Source organism: Oncorhynchus gorbuscha, unplaced genomic scaffold (genome assembly GCF_021184085.1).
Source record: "Oncorhynchus gorbuscha isolate QuinsamMale2020 ecotype Even-year unplaced genomic scaffold, OgorEven_v1.0 Un_scaffold_1412, whole genome shotgun sequence".
NCBI classification, from domain to species: Eukaryota; Metazoa; Chordata; class Actinopteri; order Salmoniformes; family Salmonidae; genus Oncorhynchus; species Oncorhynchus gorbuscha.
In genome coordinates this window covers 52,284-65,000 of record NW_025746197.1, presented here as the reverse complement: position 1 = coordinate 65,000, position 12,717 = coordinate 52,284, and the positions used below count along the sequence as shown (strand labels likewise).

Here is a 12,717-nt window from a genome sequence, read left to right as displayed (position 1 = left end):
CTAGGGAAAGGGGCTAGGAACTAGAGGAAGGGGCTAGGAGCTAGAGGAAGGAGCTAGCGGAAGGGGCTAGGATCTGTACTGCACTGACAGCATTGAACAGTGAAGGAACTAGAGAAGGGGGTTAGGAGCTAGGGGAAGGGGCTAGGAAGTAGAGAAAGGGGTTAGGCGCTAGGGGAAGGGGCTAGGAGTTGGGGAAGGGGATAGGACTAAAAGGAAGGGGTTAGGAGCTAGAGGAAGGGGCTAGGAGCTAGAGGAAGGGGCTAGGAGCTATAGGAAGGGGCTAGAATCTAGAGGAAAGGGCTAGGAGCTAGAGAATGGGGCTAGGATCTAGAGGAAAGGGCTAGGGGCTAGAGGAAAGGGCTAACAGAGGGCTAGGGCTAGGGGAAGGGGAAGGGGCTAGGAGTAAAAGGAAGGGGGAGCTAGAGGAAGGGGCCAAGAGCTAGGGGAAAGGGCTAGGGAAGGGGCAAGGATCTAGAGGAAGGGGCTAGGATCTAGAGGAAGGGGCCAAGAGCTAGGGGGAAAGGGCTAGGGGAAGGGGCTAGGAGCTAGAGGAAAGGGCAAGGGGAAGGGGCAAGGATCTAGAGGAAGGGGCTAGGATCTAGAGGAAGGGCTAGAGCTAGAGGAAGGGATTAGGGGAAGGGGCTAGGATCTAGAGGAAGGGGCTAGGGGAAGGGGCTAGGAACTAGAGGAAGGGGCTAAGAGCTAGAGGAAAGGGCTAAGAGCTAGGGGAAGGGGCTAGGAGTAAAAGGAAGGGGGTTAGGAGCTAAAAGAAAGGGGATAGGAGGTAAGGAAAGGAGCTAGGAGCTGAAATGTAACAGGACCTTAATGCTTTCTGTTCTTGTCAGGTCTGGATAACATCTTCCTCCTGACGATGAGGAAGAAGAATGAGCTGAGAGTGGACATGGAGGACTTTGAGGGAGGGAAAGTTTATGCTAAATACACGTCCTTCTCCATTGATCCTGAGAACTACGGATACACACTGAGACTGGGCACTTATGTAGACGGAGGGGCAGGTGAGTTCTTCTTCTTCTTCAGCCTTAACATCATCACCATCGTCTATGGTGTCACATCATAACTCTTCCCCTGTGTGTGTGTTTAGTTCCTACGGGTTGTTGGAAATGTGAACTATTTCCAACAACCCGTAGAAACACACTGGACTGTGTGTTTACAGGAAGTAGGGTCTGCCACCATTCCCTGTGAACTGGTTGTTGGAAATGTTAACTATTTCCAACAACCCGTAGGAACTAAACACACACACAGGGGAAGAGTTATGATGTGACACCATAGACGATGGTGACATCAGATGTTCTTGCTTCCGCCACAAAGTTTAGAGTGAAGAGTTCAGTCTTAAAGGAAAACTCAACCCAAAAACTATATTTTGGTATTTGTACTTTAAAATACAGAAATCCCTGTAAAAAAAGCAGATATTTTGAAAGTTACATATCTTGAAAACCTGATTAGTGATCATTTTGGTTGAGATAATGCCAAGAGTGTGCAAAGCTGTCATCAAGTCAATGAGTGGCTACTTTGAAGAATCTCAAATATATTTTGATTTGTTGAAGACTTTTTTGGTTTCTACATGATCTCATGTGTGTTATTTCATAGTTTTGATGTCTTCACTATTATTCTACAATGTAGAAAATAGTACAAATTTAAGAAAAACCCTTGAATGAGGAGGCGTGTCCAAACTGTTGACTGGTACTGAACACATTTACATAAATCTAGTCAGGTGTATTTTGTAGCTTTTGGCAAATGTGTTCTAACGATCTAAAGTCATGCTGTTGCTACTTCCTGTAAACATACAGTCCAGTTCACAGGGCATGATGGCAGAGCTTACTTCCTGTAAACACACAGTCCAGTTCACAGGGCATGGTGGCAGACCCTACTTCCTGTAAACACACAGTCCAGTTCACAGGGCATGATGGCAGACCCTACTTCCTGTAAACACACAGTCCAGTTCACAGGGCATGATGGCAGACTCTACTTCCTGTAAATACACAGTCCAGTTCACAGGGCATGATGGCAGACCCTACTTAACCAGGTTACTGTACTCTGTCTGTTGGTTTAACCAGGTTACTGTTCTCTGTCTGTTGGTTTAACCAGGTTACTGTATTCTGTCTGTTGGTTTAACCCTACTGTTCTCTGTCTGTTGGTTTAACCAGGTTACTGTACTCTGTCTGTTGGTTTAACCAGGTTACTGTACTCTGTCTGTTGGTTTAACCAGGTTACTGTACTCTGTCTGTTGGTTTAACCAGGTTACTGTACTCTGTCTGTTGGTTTAACCAGGTTACTGTACTCTGTCTGTTGGTTTAACCAGGTTACTGTTCTCTGTCTGTTGGTTTAACCAGGTTACTGTTCTCTGTCTGTTGGTTTAACCAGGTTACTGTACTCTGTCTGTTGGTTTAACCAGGTTTCTGTACTCTGTCTGTTGGTTTAACCAGGTTACTGTACTCTGTCTGTTGGTTTAACCAGGTTACTGTTCTCTGTCTGTTGGTTTAACCAGGTTACTGTACTCTGTCTGTTGGTTTAACCAGGTTACTGTACTCTGTCTGTTGGTTTAACCAGGTTACTGTACTCTGTCTGTTGGTTTAACCAGGTTACTGTTCTCTGTCTGTTGGTTTAACCAGGTTACTGTACTCTGTCTGTTGGTTTAACCAGGTTACTGTACTCTGTCTGTTGGTTTAACCAGGTTACTGTTCTCTGTCTGTTGGTTTAACCAGGTTACTGTACTCTGTCTAACCAGGTTACTGTACTCTGTCTGTTGGTTTAACCAGGTTACTGTACTCTGTCTGTTACTGTACTCTGTCTGTTGGTTTAACCAGGTTACTGTTCTCTGTCTGTTGGTTTAACCAGGTTACTGTACTCTGTCTGTTGGTTTAACCAGGTTACTGTTCTCTGTCTGTTGGTTTAACCAGGTTACTGTACTCTGTCTGTTGGTTTAACCAGGTTACTGTACTCTGTCTGTTGGTTTAACCAGGTTACTGTACTCTGTCTGTTGGTTTAACCAGGTTACTGTTCTCTGTCTGTTGGTTTAACCAGGTTACTGTACTCTGTCTGTTGGTTTAACCAGGTTACTGTTCTCTGTCTGTTGGTTTAACCAGGTTACTGTACTCTGTCTGTTGGTTTAACCAGGTTACTGTACTCTGTCTGTTGGTTTAACCAGGTTACTGTTCTCTGTCTGTTGGTTTAACCAGGTTACTGTACTCTGTCTGTTGGTTTAACCAGGTTACTGTTCTCTGTCTGTTGGTTTAACCAGGTTACTGTACTCTGTCTGTTGGTTTAACCAGGTTACTGTACTCTGTCTGTTGGTTTAACCAGGTTACTGTACTCTGTCTGTTGGTTTAACCAGGTTACTGTTTACCTCTGTCTGTTGGTTTAACCAGGTTACTGTTCTCTGTCTGTTGGTTTAACCAGGTTACTGTACTCTGTCTGTTGGTTTAACCAGGTTACTGTACTCTGTCTGTTGGTTTAACCAGGTTACTGTTCTCTGTCTGTTGGTTTAGGTTACCAGGTTACTGTACTCTGTCTGTTGGTTTAACCAGGTTACTGTACTCTGTCTGTTGGTTTAACCAGGTTACTGTTCTCTGTCTGTTGGTTTAACCAGGTTACTGTTCTCTGTCTGTTGGTTTAACCAGGTTACTGTACTCTGTCTGTTGGTTTAACCAGGTTACTGTACTCTGTCTGTTGGTTTAACCAGGTTACTGTACTCTGTCTGTTGGTTTAACCAGGTTACTGTACTCTGTCTGTTGGTTTAACCAGGTTACTGTTCTCTGTCTGTTGGTTTAACCAGGTTACTGTACTCTGTCTGTTGGTTTAACCAGGTTACTGTACTCTGTCTGTTGGTTTAACCAGGTTACTGTTGTAACCACTCTGTCTGTTGGTTTAACCAGGTTACTGTACTCTGTCTGTTGGTTTACTGTTCTCTGTCTGTTGGTTTAACCAGGTTACTGTACTCTGTCTGTTGGTTTAACCAGGTTACTGTACTCTGTCTGTTGGTTTAACCAGGTTACTGTACTCTGTCTGTTGGTTTAACCAGGTTACTGTTCTCTGTCTGTTGGTTTAACCAGGTTACTGTACTCTGTCTGTTGGTTTAACCAGGTTACTGTACTCTGTCTGTTGGTTTAACCAGGTTACTGTACTCTGTCTGTTGGTTTAACCAGGTTACTGTACTCTGTCTGTTGGTTTAACCAGGTTACTGTTCTCTGTCTGTTGGTTTAACCAGGTTACTGTACTGTCTCTGTCTGTTGGTTTAACCAGGTTACTGTACTCTGTCTGTTGGTTTAACCAGGTTACTGTACTCTGTCTGTTGGTTTAACCAGGTTACTGTACTCTGTCTGTTGGTTTAACCAGGTTACTGTACTCTGTCTGTTGGTTTAACCAGGTTACTGTTCTCTGTCTGTTGGTTTAACCAGGTTACTGTTCTCTGTCTGTTGGTTTAACCAGGTTACTGTACTCTGTCTGTTGGTTTAACCAGGTTACTGTACTCTGTCTGTTGGTTTAACCAGGTTACTGTACTCTGTCTGTTGGTTTAACCAGGTTACTGTTCTCTGTCTGTTGGTTTAACCAGGTTACTGTACTCTGTCTGTTGGTTTAGGTTACCAGGTTACTGTACTCTGTCTGTTGGTTTAACCTACTCTGTCTGTCTGTACTCTGTCTGTTGGTTTAACCAGGTTACTGTACTCTGTCTGTTGGTTTAACCAGGTTACTGTTCTCTGTCTGTTGGTTTAACCAGGTTACTGTACTCTGTCTGTTGGTTTAACCAGGTTACTGTTCTCTGTCTGTTGGTTTAACCAGGTTACTGTACTCTGTCTGTTGGTTTAACCAGGTTACTGTACTCTGTCTGTTGGTTTAACCAGGTTACTGTTCTCTGTCTGTTGGTTTAACCAGGTTACTGTACTCTGTCTGTTGGTTTAACCAGGTTACTGTCTCTGTCTGTTGGTTTAACCAGGTTACTGTACTCTGTCACTGTTGGTTTAACCAGGTTACTGTACTCTGTTGGTTTAACCAGGTTACTGTACTCTGTCTGTTGGTTTAACCAGGTTACTGTACTCTGTCTGTTGGTTTAACCAGGTTACTGTACTCTGTCTGTTGGTTTAACCAGGTTACTGTACTCTGTCTGTTGGTTTAACCAGGTTACTGTTCTCTGTCTGTTGGTTTAACCAGGTTACTGTACTCTGTCTGTTGGTTTAACCAGGTTACTGTACTCTGTCTGTTGGTTTAGGTTACTGTACTCTGTCTGTTGGTTTAACCAGGTTACTGTACTCTGTCTGTTGGTTTAACCAGGTTACTGTTCTCTGTCTGTTGGTTTAACCAGGTTACTGTACTCTGTACTGTTCTCTGTCTGGTTTGGTTTAACTCTGTCTGTTGGTTTCAGGTTACTGTACTCTGTCTGGTTTAACCAGGTTACTGTACTCTGTCTGTTGGTTTAACCAGGTTACTGTACTCTGTCTGTTGGTTTAACCAGGTTACTGTACTCTGTCTGTTGGTTTAACCAGGTTACTGTTCTCTGTCTGTTGGTTTAACCAGGTTACTGTACTCTGTCTGTTGGTTTAACCAGGTTACTGTTAACCAGGTTCTGTCTCTGTCTGTTGGTTTAACCAGGTTACTGTACTCTGTCTGTTGGTTTAACCAGGTTACTGTACTCTGTCTGTTGGTTTAACCAGGTTACTGTTCTCTGTCTGTTGGTTTAACCAGGTTACTGTACTCTGTCTGTTGGTTTAACCAGGTTACTGTTCTCTGTCTGTTGGTTTAACCAGGTTACTGTACTCTGTCTGTTGGTTTAACCAGGTTACTGTCTCTGTCTGTTGGTTTAACCAGGTTACTGTACTCTGTCTGTTGGTTTAACCTGGTTACTGTACTGTGCTCTGTCTGTTGGTTTAACCAGGTTACTGTTCTCTGTCTGTTGGTTTAACCAGGTTACTGTACTCTGTCTGTTGGTTTAACCAGGTTACTGTACTCTGTCTGTTGGTTTAACCAGGTTACTGTACTCTGTCTGTTGGTTTAACCAGGTTACTGTACTCTGTCTGTTGGTTTAACCAGGTTACTGTTCTCTGTCTGTTGGTTTAACCAGGTTACTGTACTCTGTCTGTTGGTTTAACCAGGTTACTGTACTCTGTCTGTTGGTTTAACCAGGTTACTGTACTCTGTCTGTTGGTTTAACCAGGTTACTGTTCTCTGTCTGTTGGTTTAACCAGGTTACTGTTCTCTGTCTGTTGGACTCTGTCTGTTGGTTTACCAGGTTACTGTACTCTGTCTGTTGGTTTAACCAGGTTACTGTTCTCTGTCTGTTGGTTTAACCAGGTTACTGTACTCTGTCTGTTGGTTTAACCAGGTTACTGTACTCTGTCTGTTGGTTTAACAGGTTACACTCTGTCTGTTGGTTTACTGTACTCTGTCTGTTGGTACTTTTTTTAGCTCTGTTTTTTTGGTTGATTCTCAGGGGACTCCTTGTCGTTTAGCAATGGCATGAAGTTCAGCACCTACGACAAAGATCAAGATACCTCGGAAGAGCACTGTGCCAGGCGCCACCTGGGTGGATTCTGGTACAGTGCCTGTACGCATGCTAACCCTAACTCCCTGTACGCCCCACATCCGGAAACATCTTTCACTCAAGTGTCTGTTTTTTGGGAGCACTGGAAAGGGTTAAACTACTCTCTGAAAAGCATTTCCTTTAAGATCAGGGCTGTCTCTGATGCTGTGGCTGTTCAGGAGCAGGAGTAACATACCTGACTCTATCAGTCCTGACCTAATGTCACCATCTCTAAATGACTCCACAAATACAATGTGGAGGAGGGGGCACCAGAGCTAGCCAGTCAGACACTAACACCTAGAGAACAGTACAGTCACTACATCATCACTGTAACACTAACACCTAGAGAACAGTACAGTCACTACATCATCACTGTAACACTAACACCTAGAGAACAGTACAGTCACTACATCATCACTGTAACACTGACACCTAGAGAACAGTACGGTCACTACATTATCACTGTAACACTGACACCTAGAGAACAGTATGGTCACTACATCATCACTGTTACACTGACACCTAGAGAACAGTATGGTACATCATCACTGTTACACTCACTGTACATCATCACTGTAACACTGACACCTAGAGAAACAATACTGTCACTCATCATCACATCTGACACCTAGAGAAACAATATGGTCACTACATCATCACTATAACACTGACACCTAGAGAAACAATATGGTCACTACATCATCACTATAACACTGACACCTAGAGAAACAATATGGTCACTACATCATCACTATAACACTGACACCTAGAGAAACAATATGGTCACTACATTATCACTATAACACTAACACCTAGAGAACAGTACGGTCACTACATTACAATGACACCTAGAGAAACAATATGGTCACTACATTATAACTATTACACTAACACCTAGTGAACAGTACGGTCACTACATTATCACTATAACACTGACACCTAGAGAACAGTACGGTCACTACATTATCACTGTAACACTGACACCTAGAGAAACAATATGGTCACTACATTATCACTGTAACACTGACACCAAGAGAATAATATGGTCATTACATTATCACTATCATCTTGGATGTTAAAGTAGTGTTTCATGTTATAGCAGCACGATGGGCTCTCTGTCTCTTATATGGTCACTATATCATCACTATTGTTATCATCTTGGATGTTAAAGTAGCGTTTCATGTTATAGCAGCACGATGGGCTCTCTGTCTCTTGATTCCACTGTTACTTGACTCAAATAATAATTAAAGCATTTAAAGACAAATTCACTGCATTCTGTCTTTTTATTTACTGCATGTATTTATTTATTTATTATAATCAGTCAGATTGGATGGCTGAATGTGTCATGGTTGTCAAGTCAAGGTTGTAACATGATCTTAGAGTTTTCATTGCAAAATGGTTGTGTGCATCTATCATCTTCATCAACCTCATATTCATCATCATATTCATCATCATCATCATATTCATCATCGTCATCATCATATTCATAATCATCATATTCATCATCATCATCATATTCATCATCATCATCATCACCATCATCATCATATTTATCATCATCATCATCATCATATTCATCATCATCACCATCATCATCATATTTATCATCATCATCATCATCATCATATTTATCATCATCATCATATTCATCATCATCATCATATTCATCATCATCATCATATTCATCATCATCATCATCATCATCATCACCATCATCATATTCATCATCATCATCATCACCATCATCATCATATCATCATCATCATCATCATCATCATCATCATCATCATCATCATATTCATCATCATCATCATCATCATCATCATCATCATCATCATCATATTCATCATCATATTCATCATCATCATCATCATCATCATATTCATCATCATCATCATCATCATCATCATATTCATCATCATATTCATCATCATATTCATCATATTCATCATATTCATCATCATATTCATCATCATCATCATCATCATCATCATCATCATCATATTCATCATCATCATCATCATCATATTCATCATCATATTCATCATCATATTCATCATATTCATCATATTCATCATCATCATCATCATCATCATATTCATCATCATATTCATCATATTCATCATATTCATCATCATCATCATCATCATATTCATCATCATATTCATCATCACCATCATATTCATCATATTCATCATCATATTCATCATCATCATCATCATCATCATCATCATCATATTCATCATCATCATCATCATCATATTCATCATCATATTCATCATCATATTCATCATATTCATCATATTCATCATCATCATCATCATCATCATCATATTCATCATCATATTCATCATATTCATCATATTCATCATCATCATCATCATCATATTCATCATCATATTCATCATCATCATATTCATCATCATATTCATCATCATATTCATCATATTCATCATCATCATCATATTCATCATCATATTCATCATCATATTCATCATCATCATCATCATATTCATCATCATCATCATATTCATCATCATCATATTCATCATCATATTCATCATCATATTCATCATATTCATCATCATATTCATCATCATGTTCATCATCATATTCATCATCATCATCATCATATTCATCATCATCATATTTATCATCATCATCACCATCATCATATTCATCATCCTATTCATCATCATCATATTCATCACCATCATCATATTCATCACCATCATCATCATCATATTCATCACCATCATCATCATCATATTCATCATCATCATCATCATATTCATCATCATATTCATCATCATTCATCATTAATCATCATCATCATCATCATCATCATCATTCATCATCATATTCATCATCATCATCATCATATTCATCATAATCATATTTATCATCATCATCACCATCATCATATTCATCATATTCATCATATTCATCATCATCATCATATTCATCACCATCATCATATTCATCATCATCATCATCATATTCATCACCATCATCATCATCATTCATCATCATCATCATATTCATCATCATCATCATCATCATATTCATCATCATATTCATCATCATATTCATCATATCATCATCATCATATTCATCATCATCATCATCATATTCATCATCATCATCATCATCATCATATTCATCATCATATTCATCATCATATTCATCATCATATCATCATCATCATCATCATATCATCATCATATTCATCATCATATTCATCATATTCATCATCATCATCATATCATCATCATCATCATCATCATCATCATCATATCATCATCATATCATCATCATCATCATCATTCATCATTCATCATCATCATATTCATCATCATCATATTCATCATCATCATCATCATATTCATCATCATATTCATCATCACCATCATCATCATCATCATATTCATCATATTCATCATCATCACCATCATCATATTCATCATCATCATCATATTCATCATCATCATCATCATCATCATCATCATCATCATCATCATCATCATATTCATCATCATCATCATCATCATCATCATCATCATCATCATCATATTCATCATCACCATCATCATCATCATCATCATATTCATCATCATATTCATCATCATATTCATCATCATCATCATCATCATCATCATCATCATATTCATCATCATCATCATATTCATCATCATCATTCATCATCATCATCATATTCATCATCATCATCATCATCATCATCATATTCATCATCATATTCATCATCATATTCATCATCATCATCATATTCATCATCATCATCGTCATATTCATCATCATCATCATCATCATCATCATCATCATCATCATATTCATCATATTCATCATCATCATCACATTCATCATCATCATCATATTCATCATCATCATCATATTCATCATCATCATCATATCAATCATCATATTAATCATCATATTCATCATCACCATCATATTCATCATCATATTCATCATCATCATCATATCCATCATCATATTCATCATCATATTCATCATCATCATCATATTCATCATCATCATCATCACCATCATATTCATCATCATATCATCATCATCATCCATCATATCATCATCATCATCATCATCATCATATCATCATCATATCATCATCATATTCATCATCATCATCATCATCATATTCATCATCATATTCATCATCATATTCATCATCATCATATCATCATCATATTCATCATCATCATCATCATCACCATCATATTCATCACCATCATCATATTCATCACCATCATCATCATCATCATATTCATCATCACCATCATCATCACATCATCATCATCATCATCATCATCGTCATATTCATCATCATCATCATCATATTCATCATCATCATCATATTCATCATCATATTCATCATCATCATATTCATCATATTCATCATCCTATTCATCATCATCATCATATTCATCACCATCATCATATTCATCACCATCATCATCATCATATTCATCACCATCATCATCATCATATTCATCATCATCATCATCATATTCATCATCATATTCATCATCCTATTCATCGTATTAATCATCATCATATTCATCATCATGTTCATCATCATATTCATCATCATCATCATCATATTCATCATAATCATATTTATCATCATCATCACCATCATCATATTCATCATATTCATCATCCTAATCATCATCATCATCATATTCATCACCATCATCATATTCATCACCATCATCATCATCATATTCATCACCATCATCATCATCATCATATTCATCATAATATTCATCATATTCATCATATTCATCATCATATTCATCATCATATTCATCATCATATTCATCATCATATTCATCATATTCATCATCATATTCATCATCATCATCATCATCATATTCATCATCATATTCATCATCCTATTCATCATATTCATCATCATCATCATATTCATCATCATCATCATCATCACCATCATATTCATCATCATCACCATCATATTCATCATCATCATCATCACCATCATATTCATCATCATCATATTCATCATCACCATCATCATATTCATCATCATATTCATCATCACCATCATCATATCATCATCATCATATTCATCATCATCACCATCATCATATTCATCATCATCATCATATTCATCATATTCATCATCATCATCATCATCATCATCATCATCATCATCATCATCATCATCATCATCATCATCATCATATTCATCATCATCATCATTCATCATCATCATCATCATCATATTCATCATATTCATCACCATCATCATATTCATCATCATCATCATATTCATCATCATCATCATCATCATCATCATATTCATCATCATATTCATCATCATATTCATCATCATCATCATCATCATCATCATCATCATCATCATCATCATCATCATCATCATCATCATCATCATATTCATCATATTCATCATCATCATCACATTCATCATCATCATCATATTCATCATCATCATCATATTCATCATCATCATCATATCAATCATCATATTCATCATCATATTCATCATCATCATCATATTCATCATCATATTCATCATCATATTCATCATCATCATCATATTCATCATCATCATCATCACCATCATATTCATCATCATATTCATCATCATCATCATCATCACCATCATATTCATCCTCATCATCATCACCATCATATTCATCATCATATTCATCACCATCATATTCATCATCATCATCATCATCACCATCATATTCATCATCATATTCATCATCATATTCATCATCATCATATTCATCATCATATTCATCATCATATTCATCATCATCATCATCATCACCATCATATTCATCACCATCATCATATTCATCACCATCATCATCATCATCATATTCATCATCACCATCATCATCACATCATCATCATCATCATCATCATCGTCATATTCATCATCATCATCATCATATTCATCATCATCATATTCATCATCATATTCATCATCACCATCATCATCATCATCATCATCATCGTCATATTCATCATCATCATCATCATATTCATCATCATCATATTCATCATCATATTCATCATCACCATCATCATCATCATCATATTCATCATCATCATCATCATATTCATCATCATCATATTCATCATCATATTCATCA

General features: G+C 37.8%; 1 protein-coding gene across 1 annotated transcript in view; it reads left to right on the top strand.

Moving 5' to 3' along the window:
* LOC124022755 (microfibril-associated glycoprotein 4-like) overlaps window positions 1-7,042 on the top strand; it is an 8,768-nt gene extending 1,726 nt beyond the window's left edge. Inside the window, exons 4-5 of the mRNA XM_046337444.1 lie at window positions 846-1,013; window positions 6,440-7,042. Of these exons, the coding sequence (XP_046193400.1) occupies window positions 846-1,013; window positions 6,440-6,720 (449 nt within the window). The 3' untranslated portion in view covers window positions 6,721-7,042. The remainder of the gene's footprint in view (window positions 1-845; window positions 1,014-6,439) is intronic.
* Window positions 7,043-12,717: the final 5,675 nt, after the last annotated feature.